This window comes from Chrysochloris asiatica, unplaced genomic scaffold (assembly GCF_000296735.1).
Source record: "Chrysochloris asiatica unplaced genomic scaffold, ChrAsi1.0 scaffold00300, whole genome shotgun sequence".
Lineage (NCBI taxonomy): Eukaryota > Metazoa > Chordata > Mammalia > Afrosoricida > Chrysochloridae > Chrysochloris > Chrysochloris asiatica.
In genome coordinates, this window is record NW_006408818.1 from 1,801,202 (window position 1) to 1,822,727 (window position 21,526).

A 21,526-nucleotide genomic window follows, 5' to 3' on the forward strand; every position below is an offset into this window, starting at 1 on the left:
CTACCAGAGCTCCTTAACTGCAGGTTGTTGTTGTTATGTGCCGTGGAGTTGGTTCCGACTCATAGTGACCCTGTACAGGGTTTCCAAGGCTGTAAATCTTTATAGGAGCAGAACGCCTCATCTTTCTCCCTTGGAACAGCTCGTAGTTTCGAACTGCTGACCTTGTGGTTCGCAGCCCAATTCATAACCACTACGCTACCTGAGCTCCAGGTAGGATATGCTAAAAGTGTCCTGGTGTGGCATTGATGATAAATGTGTTGGATTACAAAGTTGGTTTGAATCTCGAGGTCGGCAGTTCAAGCTCACCAGCTGCTCCTCAGAAACCTTACAAAGGGACTCTGCAGGTCGGAACTGATTTAAAGGCACTTAACAAGAATAAATATTTACTCTCATGGACTCGTTTCATTTTCTTTGTCTTAAGCATGAATTTTCATATGAGCAACCGATGGTATGTTGTACAGTCTGCCCCTGTTCTTGTTTAGGCTGATGATATGGAGTTTTTCCAATATATCTTTTTTAAATTTGTTTGTGCTTTTAGCATGGCACCACTTGCATACTATTTTGTTTGTTTGTTATTGTTTTTTGTTTTTTTAAAAAGTTTTTATTGTGAACTGAGTGATAGTTTACATAGGAGAACATCGGCTTTACACCAACATTTCATTGCAGTGATTACAATCTCCTCCATGAATCATCATTTAACAGTATTTGTTACCATTTTTTCTGCCGTGTGTGTGTGTGTGTGTGTGTGTGTGTTTGTTTGTTTGTTTTGGGGGTGTGGGCAGATATATACAGAAATACTCAGGAATATATATTATAATTTAAATAACCAGAGAACATATTCTGCCAGCCTGCCTCTTGGGTGCCAGCACCCAGTCCCTCTCTTTCCATGAATCCAGAGTCCTCAGCTGCTCCTTCTTTCCATGTTCTCATCTCTGTCTCCATCTCTAGTGTCTCTACTTTCTGGATAGGGTCCCACACTCCGCTTGTGGTCTTTTTGATTGATGGTCCGAGGGTCCTCTGTTTCTGGACTATAAGATAAACTATTCCTCCATTTTTTTTACAAAACTTTTTTACCTGGACAGTTGAGACAGATGCAGTTAGTCATGATAATTTACTATTGAATTATAAGAATCCTATCCCCATCTTTTTTTTACCAGACCCATCTAGACAAGATCCAAACTATTCAGTGGGTACTCTACCTTCCCCTGTACACTCTTAAATTAAACTCCCTCCTGAAAATTTGTAACCCAGTCACTTCATGCCTTTATTGCCCCATCATTTTTGATAGCCAATGTCTAAGTTGCCCATCCCTATCTACCTGTGATACAGAGGGGATAGGATTGATAATTGATGTGATGATGCCTTCCCTCTCAGTTGGTGTTTTGAGCTACTACATCCATAAATAAATGCCAAGTTCATAAATCTGTAGCAATTTACACTCGTTTCCTTTATCAAACATTGTTTTATCTTCCTCTAGTCAAGTTCTCTGCTATTCATAAGGTTTTCAGGGACTAAGTATTCAGAAGTAGTTTGCCACTCCGTCTTCCCAGTCTGTCTTCGTCTGGAAGTTCATCTGAAACCTGTCCACCATGGGTGACCCTGGTGATAATGAAAATACCTGTAGCATAGCTTCCAGTGTCACAGCAACTCACAAGCCACCGTAGTATGACAAACTAAGAGACACTGAATAAGGAAGACCACAGAAGAATCCATGGTTTTGAGTTATGGTGTTGGAGGAGAATATTGAAAGTGCCATGGGCTGCCAAAACAACCAACAGATCTGTGTTGTAAGAAGTGAAGCCAGAGTGCTCACTGAAGGCTAAGATGGCCAAACTTCGTCTCTCATACTTTGGACATGTTGTTAGGAGGGACCAGTTGCTGGAGAAGGATATCATGTTTTGTAAGGTAGAGGGTCAGAGAAAAAGAGGAAGACTCCCAGTGAGATGGATTGGCAAAGTGGCAGCATCAATGGGCTCAAGTGTGGCAATGATTGTGAGGCAGGCCCAAGACTGGGCAGTGTTTCTTTCCATTGTGCATAGGGTCGCTATGAGTTGGTGCCAACTCGATGGCACCTAAAAACAATAAATCAAGTTCTGATTACCAAGATATTGAGGTTAATTCAAAAGTTTACTATCTGTAAGTTTGGGCTTTTTTGTGCATCTCCCCTCACTTGATATCACCTGGATGCTTCACTTTCAGCTCTATCCCTCTGTGGCTATGTCCTTATCCATGGGCTCACCACACTTTGAACCATCATCTCTAGGTCAACGGGATTCTATGGAACATAGTTGAACTCAGCTCATTTCTTCATTGCTGCCTTTACCCCTCTTCAACTCACCAGTAGATGTGGTCACCAGCAAGGTTACATACCTAGTTTGAGTTTTAGTCTTGGAGTGGGGCTTGTCCTGAAGGGACATGATTGCTTGCCTGGATGGCCCCTGGAGAATAACTTACTTGTTATTGTAATAGCCAATCAATACCAGTTTTGTTTTGGATTTTTCCTGCTGATCTTTCTTTGAAGATATAACTTCTGTTGTTCCAGGATGGTCTGCTTTGTTTTCCAGTGGATGTGTCCCACCTCAGAACATTCTGGATGGGGCTCAGGATTCCACCTAATGTCCTATACACTGCAAAGGCTCAACAAGAAGCCCATTTCACTGAGCAAATTCTAGACCCCATTTAGGCATTCTAATCAGTTGTAGGCTGAAGATGGACTTACAAGCTTTCTGTAATCGTGTGTCCAAACATTCCTTTATATCCCACTTAAATGTCTATTTTGCAATAGTAGTAAAGGGAAATCAATATTCATAAGACAGTCAAGCATCTTAACATTATTTCCCCTCTTCAGACTATTCCTTGATCCCTGTATCACAGAGCCCTTTTGTTCCAGGATTGAACATATATCACTATTTACCTCTGTTCCATTTAGTCCATGCAAACTTGCCTCAGTGTTCCTCTATCTACCTTGTTCTTTCAAACCTCTCCCCCTTCTCATTGCCCTCTTCAACACCTGAGCTATAATGTGTCTACCCACTACCGTGTGCTCTACCATCCCCTTCCTCCACCCCCTGAATTCCTCCACCCTATCCCCAGCAGGTAACTACAAATAATTTTGTTTTTTCCTTTTTAGTATGAGTATCTTTTCTTAAGCTTTTACAATATTAGTTTTATGCAATATTTGTCATTTTGTAACTTAGTTCACTCAACATAATGTCCTTAAGTTTCATCCATGTTATGTGGTGGCTTGCTGCTACCTTGTTATTCTTCAAGGTAGCATAATATTCCATTGTATGTATGTACCAAAGTTTGTTTATTCAATATTCCATTGATGGGCACATAGGCTGTCTCGATCTTTTCGCTATTGTGAATAGTGCTGCTATGAACATTGGTGTGTATGTATCTACTCATGCTATGGTTTGTATTTCTTATAGATATATACCAAGTAGAGGAATTGCTGGATCATAATATATTGCTATTTTTAACGTTCTGAGGAAGCACCATACTGTTTTCCAGAGCCATTGGTCCATTTTTGAATTCCCTCCAGCCATGTAGAAGGGTCCCAGTCTATCCACATCCTCACCAGTATTTATTGTCCTCTGCATTTTTTAATTTAGCTGCTATTGCTGCTGCTAGATGATATCTCATTGTTGTTTTGATTTGCAGCTATCTAATGGCTAATGATTGTGAACATTTCTTCATGTTTATTGGCTGCCCAAATCTCTTCCTTGGTGAATGTCTGTTCATGTCCTGTGCATATTTTTTAATTAGTTTATTTGTCGTTATTCTTGTAGAGGTGTTTTAGTTTTTTACATATTTTAGAAATATGTCCTTTGTCTGATATGTCATAGCAAAAGATGTTTTTCCCATTCCATGGGCTCCTTTTTTACTCTTTTGGTGAAATCTTTTGAGGCATGTAAAGTTTCTATTTTTTAGAATATCACAATCATCTATTTTACCTACTTTTGTTTGTGCAATTTTCACAATGTTTGGTAGTCTGTGTGTGCCCTGAATTAGAGCTGTTAAATTTATACCTGTTTTTTCTTTGATGACCTTTATAATTCTGGGATTCACATCTAGGTCTTTAATTCATGCTAACAAGGATTTTGCATATGGTGTGAAGGTAGAGGTCTTGTTTCAATCTTTACATATTGATGTCTAGTTCTACCAGCACCACCTGTTCAAGAGACTATGTCTTCCACATTCAATGTACTTTGGCCCTTTGTGAAAAATCAGTCGACTGTATATGGATGGGTTAATTTTTGGATTCTTGATTTTATTCCATTGATCTATGTATCTTTCATTGTACCAGTACCAAACTGCTTTGACAACTGTAGCTATGTAGTAAATTTTGAAATCAGGAAGTGAGAGGCTTCCAACTTTATTCTTATTCTTAAGCAGTGCTTTGCTTATCTTGGGTATCTTTCCTTTCCATATAATGTTTATAATTGTGTTTTTTGTTTTTTGTTTCCTTCTCTCTAAAGACTGTCATTGTAATCTGGTATGGGATTGTGTAATACGTGTAGACTGCTTTGGGTAGTATTGACATTTTCACAATGTTAAGTCTTTCTATCCAGGAGTATGATATATTCTTCCATTTTTTCAAGTCTCTTTTGGTTTCTTGTAGTAGTGTTCTGTAGTTTTCTTTGTATAGGTCCTTTGTTTCTTTGGTTTCATTTTTTTTTTATTGGCTTTTGCTTGGTTGGTGGGATTTTATAGAGTGTGATTATAGCTTGACAATATGACTGCAATTGCTGTCTCTTCTTGGGTAATATAGGGAGAGAAAGAGCCCCCTAAAAGCAAAAAGGGAATCAAATAATAAAACAACAACAGAAAAAAAGAAAAAAACAAGGAGATTGAATACTATAGTCTTTAATCGCAGAAAAGAGAAAAGAAAAAAATATATATATGTAGCAAAATATGAGTATGACTTTAATGTCCCTCTCTTGGCTTCTTGCCTTCAAGGCCACTTGAGAAATTTCAATATGTCACTCTTGGTCCTTGTGATGTAACTCAGGATTTAATTTTTGGCCTGTTTTCTCTTTAATCTGTCTCTTTCCCACTCCACAAACCCTGTCAGACCTTTTTCGTACTGATTAACAAATCAGGGCCGGTTGTATCTCTTTTGTGCTGCCATTTGGTGTTAAGTGGAACCTTTCCCCTTAGGTACTGCTGAGCAGATCTGTGTGCATAGTAGAACCCTCTGGGGGGTGAGTTGGGTGTCCACTCGCTCAGGCACACTCTCTAGTCTCCAGCATGGAGGTGTGCAGACAGCAAGAGATCAATGAACTGAGAAAAAAAAAGAAGAATGTCCACATTTTTATCTCCAAGGATGGGTCAGACGTCCGTGGTAGGAGCACTACTCTGATTCTTCCCCAGCTCTGTCTCACCCAAGATGGCCAATCCAGGAGCTGCTGGGGCTGCTCAATCAGAAAACACCTGTTTTCTTGCTTCTGCTATAAATTCCACCAGCTGGAAGCTCTCAAACTTTCTAAATATTCCTTTGTATACAGTTCAGATTCCTGGGACTGTCCCCTGAACCTGTTTCATCTGGTATTCTGTGTTATTGCTGGTGGAGGTTTGCACTGGACTTCTCCCTACTCTGCCATTAAGTCTCCACCATCTTTTTGGCAGCTGTATTTAATTTTATTTCTTTGTATTCCTTCTGATGAGGTCCATGTGTATAGCTGTCTTTTATGTTGTTTTAAAAAAAGTTTTTTACAATTAAGTCATTGACCTTGTAAAATTCTGTCATGTGATATCTAACATTGTTTCTGTAAGAAAGGTCATATTTTGCAATTACTAAACTTTCCTCTTTTGTTTCCAAACTTTGCATTCCAATAGCCAATAATGATCAATTCATACTGATTTTACACTTAATCATTTAAGACTGAATGAACTGGTAGAATTCTTCATTTGCATCATCACTGGCTTTAGTGGCTGGGGGTACATTTGAATATTAATGGTATTTACTGGTCTTCCTTGTAGGCATATGGATATTATCCTATCACACAGACAGTGTTGTCCTTCAAGACAGAGTTTTATATGTTCTTTTTATGATGAATGTGATGCCATTCCTCTTCAATTTGCCATTCCTGACATAGAAAACCATGTGATTATCAAATCCAAATGGCCAATACCAGTCCATTGCAGCTCGCTAATGCTTGGTGTATCGATGTTTATATTTTCAATTTCATTTTTGACAACTTCCAATTTTCCTAGATTTATACTTCATACATTCCATGTTCTAAATATAATGATGTCTACAGTTGTTTCTTCTCATTTCGATTTGTTTCTCATAACAAAATGAAAGTCCCAAATGTTTACTCCACTTACATCATCAAGATCAACTCTACTTTGAGGTGGCAGCTCTTCCCCAGTTGTATTTTGTGTACTTCTAACCTGAGGGGTTCATCTTTCAGCATAATATTTGGCAATGTTCTGGGGCTACTCATCATGTTTCAGTATTTAGTATTCTGGTGCTGATTGTAATTCACTGCTATTTGTAAGATTTTCAGGGACTTAATATTTAGAAGTAGTCTGTCTCTCCTTTTTCCTAGTCTGCCTTAGTCTGCATATCTCAGCTGAAAACAGTTTATCCTGGGTGACCCTGTTAGTATTTATAATAGGGGAGGCATAGCTTCCAGAATTACAGCAACTTGCATGCCACCACAGTATGACAAACTGACAGATGAGTGGTGGACAGAGATTAGGTAAGTTTAAAAAATTTCATTGAAAGCCCTTAATGGGATCTTGATTGCAGATCGAGGGACATCTCCAAGGATAGTTAGTAAACCTGTTCACTGAGTCATAATGTACGGGAGGAAAAATGGTTCATTGTAGATAAGTTTGCAATGATTTAGCTAGAGGTAGACTCGCATATTGCTGGTTGAACACACTTCTCTTGCTATAAGAAATGACATCCTTTTTGTAAAAAGCGAATTAGGGTATGCTGTTGTTGTGAAGTGCCATCTAGTTGGTTCCAAACCATAGTGACCCAGTATAGGGTTTCCGAGGAACAGCTGGTGAGCCTGAACTGCATACCTGTGGTTCAAACCAGCTTTGCAGTCCAGCACATTAACCTGCAGTGCAATACCAGGACTCCAAAGGAGGGGAGGGTATATAGAGATGGTTTGAAAATACACACAATCCTAAAGACAACTCCATCTTTTGGAATCAAGAACAATGAAAAGACCTTACCACTTTTCATGGGTGCAATTAATTTGATGCGATCTGGTTTGGCCCTGTAAAATCAGCACTGGACTGGCAACCTCAAAGTCGACAGTTCAAATCCACCACACTTGTAAACCATATATGGGGTCCCTGTGATTTGGAACTGACTTGAAAGTACACAACAAAAACATAAAAATAAAGGTAAAATGACGATGTGTTTTTATCTTCACATCTATAAGAATCTTCATTTTATATCACCTTCACAAACTTGAACAAATACACATACACATAGGATGGATTTTCAATATGATAATCATTGTAATGATGTAAATGGCAGTGATGCCACAATAAAAGTAACTTTTACAATCAGTGATACTAAATAAAGTCTATCATTTTTTTCCGGAACATATTTTTAATGTGAGCAAAATTTGTACTTCTCCAGCATTTGATCCTTCTGATTATGATTATGAATCTGAATCACTTAATTGCTGTTTTATGATGTAAGTAATTGTCAGTTTGAAAGTTATGCTATATACAAAGATGGATTTTAACCTTTTAGAGGTTCTGATTTAGATGGCAGGGAATGGATAAAACTGCTCCAGTAAACCTGCTACTTCTCGAATCTCTAACACAGCTCACACTAGCCAGCAAGGCAGAACAGCTAATCTTCTCAGAGATCAGAGTCAGCACAGCTCCAGGAGCATCTGCACATGCCTGTCCATATCATTGCTTCATCAGAAAAGTGCCGAGTAGAATTCACTGGTCCATTGTAAATACACTTTGATAACTTCCATTCATTGTTTAATGGAGCCTGACTGGGTGAAAAGGGGTCGAATGATAAGGATGAATGCAAGTTGATGCACTTTCCTCTGATAAAAAACACTGTAGCAAGGGATGTGTTTCTCAGCCATCTTGCTCATCTTCTCCTCTGTGGTTCCTATATCCATCATTTATACTCTCTACAGCAGTTGTTCCAAATCTTCATCATCTTTAAAATAGGTTTGTCCCTATTCTGCTTTCCTGAATTTCAGTAAATATTATTTTTAATGTCAATTTCCTATTTCAAGTTTGATTCAAATGCATTTGCATACTACTAATTTAGGTTAAAAATATCTTAGGTTTGGCCCTTAAGGCAATGAAAGCTAGGACAAATATACTCTTTTCAGGTGAAATGTAAATTTTGACCATATTATTCTGTTGGATCTATAATGCCCCAAGTCTTTGAAGCCTCCATTTTATTATTTAATTATTTAACAGGATTATTAAGAAAATTACACAAAATAAGAATTAAAATGATTCTCTACATTGTGTTTGGCTCAAAATAATAATAATTATTATTTTTGTTCAACTATACACTATTTACGGAGCTCTGGTAGTATAGTAGTTACGGGTTGGGCTACAAACCTCAAGGTCAGCAGCTTGAAACTACAAGCTGTTCCACAAGAGAAACATGAGGCTTTCTGCTCCAGTAAAGATTTACAGCCTCGTACACTCTATGCGGAGTCGCTATGATTCAGAACTGATTCAACAACACTTAACAACAACAAATGGCCTCTTTAGATTTCATGCCTTGTCTACTTTTCTTCATATATTTGCATCAATATTAATTACATTTTTCAGATCAATCTATTATTATTTTGTGCCTATTTTTATTTCATGTTAGTTAAATATCCTAGAAGTATGCTAGGAACAAAATACCACATGGTTATCACATCACATACATATACTGCAATTCATGTTTTTTGGGGGGTTTTTTTGGTAACAAATTTGCCCTTTCTTTCCCAAATTTTCTTTTCTTTTTTTTCTTTCCAGAGTTCAATTTATCTATTCTATTTGTGATAAAACATTTCCAGGTACATTATAGTTACAAATCTCCTTTCAGTTTCATTTTCCTTATCTCATATCATAGTATTTATTTCATTAATTTCTCAATGTAAAAAACACCAATTCTATATTCCTTTCAAATATACTAGTTTATTAATCAATTAACAAGGGTTACACTAGTAATTCTTAACAGTGTGAATCTATGTTTATGACAAATATATTCCTGTCTATACTAGATATTAAACATTTTTAGAATCAGGTACTGTGTTTTGTTTTTTAATTTTCATACTTCACAGTATGTAAAAAAAAATCATTATATTTTAATCGATTACTTATCCATTTCGTTGAACAAATTAAGACAAGAATAAAGAAAGTTATAAATTATTTTTTAAAACTTTAATTTAGAGGAAAACACAATGTAATCATAGTATTGCTAAATGCCATCGAATCAGTTCCAACTCACTGTGACCCTGTATAGGGTTTCCAAGGAGTGGCTGGTGAGTTTGAACTTCAAATTCTCATAACCCATTGCTAATGCATGTGAGACATACTGATGTGGATAAGCACTCAACCATCAACACTTATTGAAGCAGCAGTTAAGAAATCAAACATCATATTGCATTGGACAAATCTGCTGCACAAAACTTATTTAAAGTGTTCAGGAGCAAAGATGTCAGCTTGAGAACTAAGGTGTGCCATGGTATGTTCAGTAATCTCATATGCATGTGATAGTTGGACAGTGAATAAGGAAGACCATAGAAGAATTGATGGATTTGAATTGTGTTGGAGGAGAATATTGAAAGTGCCATGGGTTGCCAAAAGAACCAATAGATCTGTTTTGGAAGAAGTGCAGCCAGTGTGCTCCTTGGAAGCCAGCATGGCCAGACTTCGTCTTTCACCCTTCAGATGTATTATCAGGAAGGACCAGTTCCTAGAGAAGGATATCATGTTTGGTAAAGTGGAGGGCTGGAGAAAAAAATGGAAGACTGCCAAAGAGATAGGTTGGCACAGTGGCAGCATCAATGGGTTCAAACACAGCAGTGATTGTGAGGTTGTCCCAGGACAGGGAAGTATTTTGTTCTGTTGTGCACAGGGTCACTATGAGTCAGTACTGACTTGATGGCACCTAACAACAGCAACAACATAAGGTCATTTGGAACCATGAGATCAGTGGGTCAAGCTCATTTGTTGCTCTTCGAAAACTCCATACAGGGTCACTCTGAGTTGGAAATGACTGCATGGCACATAAAAACAACAGCAATTCATGTGAGCAGATGCTTGAGAAGATTTTCTGTGTAAGAAAAAATAGATAAAACCTGCTATTTTTTTCATTCCAATGAATAATTTATAAAAACTGAACATTCAAAGTTCTTTTCCTTTTCTCACAATCCTTAGTCAAGATTCTGTTTTTAAGTCTTACAAGGTTCCAGAATCAGAAAAAAAATTCTGCTCTATTAAAGTCTACAGCTAGAAGTTCAAGTTTCAATTGAGTGAAATTGATTTTTTTTTTTATTTAAGGTTTTTATTGTGGACTGAGTGAAAGTGTATAGGGCAGATCATGAGTTTTACATTAATACAAATCATACATCTTTTTTTTTTTTCATTACAATGATTATAATTTTCTCCATGTACCACCAATTTCTTTCTATTCAATTTAGCTCTTTTTTCTTTTTTTTTAAACACTCAGGCATATATAATAATTTACACCACCAAAGGACACATTTTGCAAGTCTGCCTCCTAGCTGCCATCTCTTAGTCCCTCTCTTGCCGTGAATCTAGAGTCCACTCTCCATGTCCCCATCTCTGCCTCCTTCTCTGGTATCACTGCTTCTCTGTATAAAGTCTCACATTCTGCTTGTGCTCTTCTCCCTTGATGGTCTTAGGGTCCTCTGTTTCTGGACTGTAAGATTAACTACTCTCCCGTTTTTGTTACAAAACTTCTACCTTTACAATTATGACAGTTGCAATTAGTCATGATAACAATTATTCACTATTGAATCATAAGAATCTTATCCCCATCTCTTTTAACCAGATCCATCCAGACAAGATGAAAAGTATTCAGTGGGGACTCTTTTTTTTCCCAATCTTTATTTTTTATAACATGACAAACAACCTCAATTGGGCAACTTTTGTTTTTACCATGACTGCAGACATGAATTTGGAGCCATAGCTACGTTGCAGCTACCTTGGATATAAGTTGACTCTTTTGAACAGATATATCATCACAGTATTGTTTTAGTACACTAGTTGGAACAAAGATCTGATGAAGCATTATGGTGAGTTAAGCTGCTCACATCCACAGCCTGAGGTTAAGTTTTAATGCATAAGATAGGCACACATGTGGCACTGTAGGTTAGCATGCTGGACTGCAAAGTTGGTTTGAACAGCAAGATTGGTGGTTCAAGCCTACCAGCCGTTCCTCAGAAACCCGATACAGGGTCGCTATGGTGTGGAACTGACTCAGCGACACTTAACAACAACAACAATAACAACAACATATATGTAGGGTCAAGTCCTGGTATGGTTCCATAGGATTAGCACTTAACCTCATAGTCAGTTTGATCTGCAAGATCTGCGGCTCAAACTTACTAAGCGCTCCTTGGAAACCCTATACAGGATCATTGCAAGTAGGAACCGACTCAATGGCACTTAACAGCAACAAGGGCATATGTAGGATAAGCAGCCCTCATGTGTTGCTGTAGGATAAGCACTGGACTGCTAGTTGCAAGGTCAGTAGTTCAAACTCACCAACTGCTTCAGGGAAACACTGTGAAGGGTCACAATGAGTCATAACCAACTTGAAAGAACTTAGCAAAAACAAGAGGATAAGCACTAGACACTAGACTGCTAACCATAATATCAGAAGTTCAAATCTACCAATCTCTCTGTAGGGAAAACTTAAGGGTATTTGTTCCTCTAAAGATTTACAGCCTCAGGACCTCTCTACATGGTCACTATGAGCAGTAAATAACTCAATGGCACCTAGCAACAACAATATACAAGTATATTGTATCATAGCATCTATGTACGCTTTTGTTGTTAAGTGCTGTTGAGTCGGTTTTGACTCATAGTGACCCTGTATAGGGTTTCTGAGGACGGACTGGTAGTTTGAACAGCTGACATTATAAATATATGCATGATTACCATATATCAACATCTATATGTAAATATACAGTCTTTGTATGGTGCTGTGGGATAATGCACTGGACTACAAAGTCAGTTTGAAATGATGTTCAAACATTTCAAGAGCTAGCATATGATCAAGAGCCAATGGAACTGAAGGAAGAAGTCCAAGTGCACTGAATGCATTGGCAAAAACAAAGTTCTAGGAATTGAGGGAATACAAATTGAAATTGGTGCAGCACTAGAAATACTCACACATCTCTGCCAAGAAATTTGGAAGACAGCTACCTGGCGAAATGTTTGGAAGAGATCTCAATCTTAAGAGAGGTGACACTTAACAGAATGTGAAAATCATCTGATGATATCATTAATATCACATGCGAGTAAAATTTCACTAAAGATAATTTAAAAATCACTGTACCAGTACATCAACAGGGAACTACCAGAGGTATAAGCTGGATTCAGTTGAGGACTTGGAATGAGGAATATCATTGTTGACTTCAGATGGGACTTAGCTGAAAGCAAGGAATGCTTACCTGTGCTTTATTGACTATGCAGAGGCTATGGAATGTGTGGATCAGGACAAGCTACGGATAATATTGTGAATAATGGGTATTCCAGAAGACTTCATTGTTCTCCTGAGGAACCTGTATATAGAACAACAGGCAGTCATTCAGATAGAACAAGGGGACACTGAATGGTTTCAAATCAGAAATTTTGTGTGCCATTGTTCAGTTCTTTCACCATACTTGTTCATTATGTGTACTGATCAAATAATCAGGGAAGCTGGATTATATGAAGAAGAACATGGCATCCGGATTGGAGCAAAACTCATTTAAAAACTTGTGGTATACAAATTATACTACCATGCTTGCTAAAAGCAAAGAAGATGTAACATACATACTAATGAAGATCAAAGACCCACAGCCTTAGGTATGGGTTGTACCTCAATGTAAAGAAAACAAAAATCCTCACAATTGAACCAGTAAGTGACATCAAGATAAATGGAGAAAAGATTGAAATTGTCAAAGACTTCATTTTGCTTGGATCCACACTCCACACTCAAGATAGCAGCAGTCAAGAAATCAAAGGACATATTGCTTTAGTCATATCTGCTGCACAAAACTTCTTTAAAATATTCAAGACTAAAGATTTTAATTTGAGGACTTGATGTTGTTGTGAAGTGCTGTCCAGTTTGTTCTGACCCCATAGTGACCCTGTATAGCATTATAGATGACCAGCTAGTGAGCTTGAATCCCAGACCTTGCAGTTCAAACAGCTTTGCATTCTTTGACATTAACCCATAGCACCACACCAGGACTCTGATGTGAGGACTAAGGAGTGCTTAATCCAAGCTATTGTATTTTCAATAACATCATTTGCATGTGAAAGCTGGACAATGAATAAGGAAGACCTTAGAAGAATTGATGCATTTGAGTTATGGTGTTGGAGAAGAATATTATAAGTATCATTTGTTGTTGTTAAGTGCCTTGAAGTAGGCTCTGACTCATAGTTACCACATACATGGTGTCCAAGGATCAGCTGGTGAATTTGAACTGCCAACCTTGCACTTCAAATGGACCTTGCGGTCCAATGCTTATCTTATGTCATCACATCATCATTTAAAATTCACTTTTTTTTTTTTTTCCCAGAAAAGAAAATTAGACCTTAATGTCAAAATCATTAACCCTATAATTTGTATCATTTCAAAAAAATATTTGATTGATTTATGTTTGACATGCTCTAAGTGATATTTCTCATGTATGGAAATGTTGTATCTACTCTATTATTATCCTTCCAGTCATACAGTTGAAAATCTGGTGCAGGATTGGTGGTAGAGTAGCATGGACATTAGATAAATGAGAAGCTAAAAGGAGTCTCCACCCTTAATCTTTAGCTAACACAATTGCAAGATATCCCCTACATCTGGGAAAGATGGATTCAAAAGGCAACATACTCGATGCCATTTTTAGTATTACCTTATGCATGATGATTCCAGAGGAGAAATATACTTGTGATTTAAGGACTAATAGAAGTTATTTATGAGGAACAGTTAAAAAGTTCCAAATATATAGAGCTGACTAGAAAATGATTGATGGGAAAGATGATAACTAACTGCAGTAATATGAAATGTGTTAATATTAAAGAGGGAAAGTATTATTTTATAAGTTAGAAAGAGCAGCAGTATGTAAAAATAATTACTAGGGGAAATAAGAGGAAATTAAGAAGCTAAAACTTAGGGTGGAAATTGGAACCCACCCACTGACAGTAAGCTGTGTAAGGATGTTGAGCAGTAAGTCAAGAAAAGCAAGAGAATAAATACTCATAACCTGGAGAAGTAAACACTGCCAGCAAATAGCTCAACACTGGAAAAAGAATTTGCCTCAAAGGCATGTCAGGTGCTAAGATATTTGAATCTGTGAATTAAAGAATAGTGAAAAGACTCCTAGTTCTGATCATGAGAATTAAAGAAGGTTTCACTTCATTTTTAATTAAATAATAAATACTTTGCATGATGATGTGTGGACATAGATTTTGTTTTAACCAGTGAAAGTGAGATCATCATAGTTCACAGAAAATCTGTCTGTCTCAATCATCAAATTGGAACATTATATTACACTATGTTGTTGTGGGTTAAGTACCATGGAGTTGCTTCCGACTCATAGTGACCCTGCACAGGGTTTCCGAGGCTGCAAATCTTTATGGGAGGAGAAAGCCTCATCTTTCTCCCATGGGACAGCTGGTAGTTTCAAACTGCTTATCTTGAGGTTGGCAGCCCGATTTATAACCACTACGCTACCAGAGCTCCTTATAGATAAGTTATATTGACTGATTTTGCAACAGTAAAATACTGTCAAGTTTGGAATTTTTACCCCATGCACTGATACCGCTGGAAAAAATTCTGGCAATTGGCTGCTATAAAGATTATAGAAAACCATGGGGGAGGGGCAATTCCACACTCTCAGTTGGGATAGCTATAAGTCTGTCTGCATCCCGAGGTTGCAACCCAAGAATAACAAGAGCTTTCGTTTGTTAATTAGATTTCCAGTAGATCATTACTAGTGATGGAATGCAAAGGTTGGGGATAAAGAAGAAGGATCAGTAGTTGGAAAATATGGCTTTGGTGTTAGAAATGATGCTGGAGATCGCATGATAGAATTCTGAAAAATCAATTATTTATTCATATCAAATACCTTCTTTAGACAGCATAAGACATGGTTATACACATGGACCTCACGAGATAGAATATACAGAAATCAAACTGACTACATCTGCGGAAAGAGATGATGGAAAAGCTCTATATCATGAGTCAAAACAAGGCAAGGGGCAGATTGTGGAACAGACCATCAATTGCTCATATACTAATTCAAACTGAAGCAGAAGGAAATGAAAACAAGCCCACGAGAGCCAAAATATGACCTTAAATATATCACACCTGAATTTAGAGATCATCTGAAGAATATGTTTCATACATTAAACACTAAAGTCCAAAGACCAGAGAGTTGTGGGATGACATCAAGAACATCATACAGGAAGAAAGCAGAAAGTTATTAGGAATACAAGAAAGAAGGAAAAGGTCAAAATGGATGTCAGAAGAGACACTGAAACTTGCTCTCCAGCGTAGAGATGCTAAAGCAAATGGAAGAAATGAGGAGGTCCAAGAGCTGAACAGAAAATTTTAAAGGTCGGTTCAAGAAGACAAAGTCAAATATTACAACAAAATGTGCAAAGATCTGAAGTCAGAAAACCAGAAAGGAAGAACACACTCAGCATTTCTCAAGCTGGGGGAACTGAAGAAAAAAAATTCAAGCTTCAACTTTCATTTTTGAAAGATTCTCTGGGCAAATTATTGAATGATGCAGAAAGCATCAAAAGAAAGATGGAAGGAATACCCAGTGTCACTATACCACAAGGAAATGGTTGATGTTCAACCGTTTCAAGAAGTAGCATATAATCAAGAGCCAATGATAATGAAGGAAAAAGTTTATGGTATATTGGAGGAATTGGCGAAAAACGAGGCATCAGGTATTGATGGGATAAAAATTGAAATCTTTCAAGAAAGTGAGGAGGCACTCACTCATCTCTGCCAAGAAGTTTGGAAGACAACTTTCTGACCAACTAATTAGAAGAGATCCATATTTGTACCCATTCCAAAGAGAGTGACCCAATGGAATGTGGACATCATTGGACAATCTCTTCGATATCCCATGCAAGTAGTTTTACAAAAAGTAATACAGAAACAGCTGCAAGCATATATTGACAGAGAACTTCCAGGGTTCAAGCTGGATTCAGAAGAGGACGTAGAATGAGGAATATCATTGCTGATACCTGACGGATCTTGGCTGAAAGCAGAAAATACTAGAATGATGTTTACCTGTGCTTTATTGACTATGCAAAAGCTTTCGATTGTGTGGATCATGACAAACTGTGGACAGTATTATGAAGTATGAATATTCCTTAACACTTAATTGTGCTCATGGGGAATCTGTACATGGAACAAGAGGCAGTTGATCAAGCATGGGAACACTGAATGGTTTAAAGTTAAGAAAAGTGAGTGAAAGGGTTGTATATTTTCACCATAGTTATTCAACATTTATGCTGAGCAAATAATCCGAAAAACTGTCTTATGTGAAGAAAAATGTGGCATCAGGATTGGAGGAAGACTCATCAACAACCTGCGATATGCAGATGATACAACCTTGCTTACTGAAAGTGAAGAGGACTTAAAATATTTACTGATGAAGATTAAAGACCACAGCCTTCAGTATGGATTGCATCTCAATGTCAAGAAAACAAAACACCTCACCACTGGACCAATAAACAACATTCTTATCAGTGGAGAAAAGATTGAAGTTATCACGGACTTCATTGTTTTCAATCAACCATCCACACTCATGGAAGCCACAGTCAATAACTCAAACACCTTATTGCATAAGGCAAATCTGTTGCACAAGACCTTTTTAAAGTGTTGAGGACTAAGGTGTACCTGACTGAAAACATAGTATTTTCAATAACCTCATATGCATGCTAAAGCTGGACAGTGAATAAGGAAAACCATAGAATTGATGATTTTGAGTTATGGTGTTGGGAGGAGAATATTGAAAGTGTTACAAGCTACCAGAAGAACAAACAGATCTGTGTTGAAAGAAGTGCAGCTAGATTTCTCCTTGGAGGCCAGGATGGCCAAACTTTGTCTCATACACTTCGGATATATTGTCAGGAGGAAATAATCATTGGAGAAGGATATCGTATTTGGTAAGGTGGAGGGTCAGAGAAAAGGAGGAACACCACCAGCGAGATGGATTGGCAAAGTGGCAGGATTAATTGGCTCAAGTGTGACAACAATTGTGAGGTTTGCCCAGGACTGGGCAGTGTTTCATTCTGTTGTCCAGTGGGTCACTGCGAGTCTGTACCATTTCGATGGCACTGAACAACAACAACAAGTTTAGTACTTCAGAGCAGAACCTTTAAATTTCCATTGTGTAAATTTAAATCTTAATTAAAAATTACTGACTATGTGGTTTAATACCCTGGACTGCAAATTTGTTTTAAACTGCAAGGTTCGCAGTTCAAGATCACCAGCTGCTCCTTGGAAACTTTATACAGCATCACTGTGGGTAGGAAACAACTCAACGGCAGTTAACAGCAATAAAATTTTCTTTGTACAAGTGTCTATACAATTCTGAGCCTCAACTACTTTCATTAATTCATTAATGGAGAAAAAAATACTTCACAGAGTTGATTAAAGAAGTTGATGTGTATTAAGTATTTAGTGTACAACAGGAGTCCTGGTGTGGCATGATAGGATAAGCACTTGACTGCTAATCACAAGGTCAGCAGTTCAAACTCAGTAGCCACTCCTGGAAAACCCTACATTGGCACTAAAAAAATAGTAGTGCAAATGCAGGTTGTTATTAGGTGCTATGAAAGGTATCAGTCATTGCTACACTTGAGCTGCTGCCACTGTGCTAATCCATCTTATTGGGGGTCTTCCTCTTTTTATCTGACCCTCCACTTTACCAAGCATGATGTCATTTTCCAGGAACTGGTCTCTCCTGAAAATATGAGTGTGAGAGGTGAAGTCTGGCCATCCTGGCTTCTAAGGATGCACCTCTTCCAACTCAGCTTTCTTTGTTCTTTTGGTAGACTACGGTATTTTTAACATTCTCTTCCAACACCATAACACAAACGCATCAATTCTTCTATGATCTTCCTTACTCATTGTCAACTTGCAGATTCTAGCTATCAATATTTCAGAAACAATATGAAAAATGTACAGCCCTCAAATGTAAATCAGATAACAAAAGTTTACTGTCACCTAAACACAACTGTATTTGAGATTGAGGAAAAGCTATTAATCCCTTTTCATGTACGAGACATTATACCAGGTACCGGAAATATGGAGATGAAATAGATAATATTCTTTCTCTTTGAGAGAATTAACTAGTATAATACATTGTTATACTAAAAGGTGTCAAATGCTAAGAGTACAACTTTATTTCAATTGCTGTGAGCTTAAGGATAAAAGAACACTAAATTTCACAGCTGGGAAAGGGTTGGGCACAGTTTTACTCAAGAGACTCCTTTAAAAATCATGTGTAGTCTTTGGAGCAATGCCTACCCGATACTTAAGTGAAGAAATATTATTCTTCAATTGTATTGTTTGTTGTTATTGTTATATGCAACTAAGTCAGCACTGACTCATAATGACCCTATGCAGAACAGAGCAAATCACTGCCTGGTCCTGGGCCAGCCTCACAATTGTTGCCATGCTTGAGTCCATTAATGCTGCCACTTTGCCAATCCATGTCGGGGGGTCTTCCTCTTTTTCTTTGACTTTCCACATTACCAAACATGTTATCCCTCTCCGGTGACTGGTCACTTCTGACGTACATCTGAATTATCAGGGACAAAGTCTGGCCATTCTGGCCTCCAAGGGGCACTCTGTCTGCACTTCCTCCAGATCTGTTGGTTCTTTTGGCAGCCCATGGCACTTTCAATATTCTCCTCCAGCACCATATCTCAAATGCATCAATTCTTCTATAATCTTTCTTATTCACTGTCCAACTTTCACATGCATATGAGGTATTGAAAATACTATAGCTTGGGTCAGGTGTACCTTTGGAACACCTGCCATATGAAGAAGAAGGTGTTATCAGGATTGGAGGAACATCCTCCCATATGAAGAAGAAAGAAACACACTACCATATGTAGATGCTCCAACCTTGCTTGTTGAAAGTGAGGAGGACTTACTGAGGAAGATCAAACACTACTACTACTTTCAGTATGGATTGCACCTCAGTATAAGTAAAATGCAAATCCTGACAACTGAAACAATAAATAGCATCATGGTAAATGGGGAAAAGATTGAAGGTGACAAAGATTTCATCTTACTTGGATCCACAATCAACACTCATGAAAGCAGAAATCAAGAAATCCAACAATGCATTACATTAGGCAAATCTGCCTCACAAGTCCTCTTTAAAGTAATCAGGAGTCAAGTTATCAGTTTGAGGACTTAGGTGCACATGATCCAAACCATGGTATTTTCAATTATCTCATATGAATGTGAAAGTTGGATAATGAAAAAGGCACACCAAAGAATAATCAATGCATTTGAATTATGGTTTTGAAGGAGAATATTAAAAGCCATGGACTACCAGAAGAACTAACAAATCTGTGTTGGAAGAAGTACAGCCAGAATGTTCCTTAGAAGTTAGGATTGTGAGACTTTGCCACTTATTAAGGGGGACCGGTCCCAGAGGACCTCATGCTTGGTAAAGTGGAGGCTCAGCGGAGAGGAAGAGCTCCAGTGAAATGAATTGTCATGGTGGCAGCAACAATGAATCCAATTAGTCACTTCTGAGTATGGCACAGGACTGGAAAATGCTGCATCCAATTGTTCATACGGTTGCTATGAATGAGAACCAACTGAATAATCCCCAACAGCAAACTGTAATTCAGTGACATTTTTATATTCATTCAATTTAAACAACTATTCTTGCTATCCGTTTCCAAAATATTCAGCCCAGATTAGCATAAACTGGATTCCTCCACAGTATTATCTACTGCTTAGTCTCTTTTACCCACCCTCATGACTACTAATGATCTTTGGTTTACATATAATTGTTATTTCATAAAAGTGAGATCACAAAACGTTTGTCCTGTTAGAACTGATTTATTTTGTTCAATATAATGTTTTCAGGATTCATTGGTATTCATTAGGATTTTTTTCCATTACTGTTTATTAATATTCCATTCTCTTCATATACACCAGATTTTGCTTATCCATTAATCTATTAATGAATCTATTAATGAACATTTTGGTAGTTTCCACATTTTATTATTTTGATAATAAATTCTGCAATGAACTTTGTTGTGGAGGTTTCTGTTTGCATTCCTGATTTCACTCCTAGGATTTCCCAATAGCTCATATGGTTGTTTTATGTCCAACATGTTTAGAAACTCCCTAACAGTTTTCCATGATGGCTAAACCATTTCACATCACCATAAGCAGTATATGAATGTTTATGTTTCTTAACAACCTCACCAGCACAAACGTTTTCTATTTGTTTTATTAGTGACAATCTAATGGGACTAAAGTGTCGTATATTATTGTGATTTTTAACTTACATCTCCCTGTTGTGAAGCATGGGAATGCCAACCACAGCACTGGCAGTTCAAAATCATAAGACACTACTTGGAAACACTACACAGGGTTTTTGTGAGTGGGTGCCAACTACCTGGCACAACAATAATGTGTCCTTGGCACACAACAACAAAAAATAAGAGCTAATAAGGAGATTTAGTAATGCAGTAGGTTAAGCCTTTGCTTGCTCTTTTTTCCAACTCTCACATTATAGTCAACAGTAATGATCATTTCTGACTGAAGACCTTGATTCAAAATTTCAATTTCTTCATTATTGGCTTTAGTGATTAGTGTGCAAATCTGAATAATAGCTGTATTAACTTATCTTCCCTGAAGGCATGTGGATATAATCCTATCATATACAGTATTGTACTTCAAGATAAATGTTGAAAAGGTCTTTTTGATGATGAATGGGACATTATTTCTATTGAACTTGACATTTCTACAATAATTGTCCAATTCAAAATGACCAATGCCTGTCCATTTCAAATCACTAATGCCTACGATGGAGTCCTGATGTGGTGCTTTAAGACTATGAACTACAAGGTGGACAGTTCAAACCTACTAGTTACTCTTCGGAAACTTGATCACTATGAGTATCACTATGAGTTGGAACCAACTTGAAAGCACTGAACAACAATAGCAATACCTTGGATATTGATCCAAATGTATTCAGTATCTATTTTGATGATATCCAATTTTCCTATATTTATACTCCATATGTTCCATGTTTCAGTTATTTATGGATATTTATAGTAG

At 37.4% G+C, this 21,526-nt stretch overlaps 1 protein-coding gene across 1 annotated transcript in view; it reads left to right on the forward strand.

Moving 5' to 3' along the window:
• CDH18 (cadherin 18, type 2) overlaps nucleotides 1-21,526 on the forward strand; it is a 606,534-nt gene that overhangs the window by 383,293 nt on the left and 201,715 nt on the right. The window contains exon 6 of the mRNA XM_006874771.1: nucleotides 9,231-9,253. Coding sequence (XP_006874833.1) covers nucleotides 9,231-9,253 — 23 coding nt within the window. The remainder of the gene's footprint in view (nucleotides 1-9,230; nucleotides 9,254-21,526) is intronic.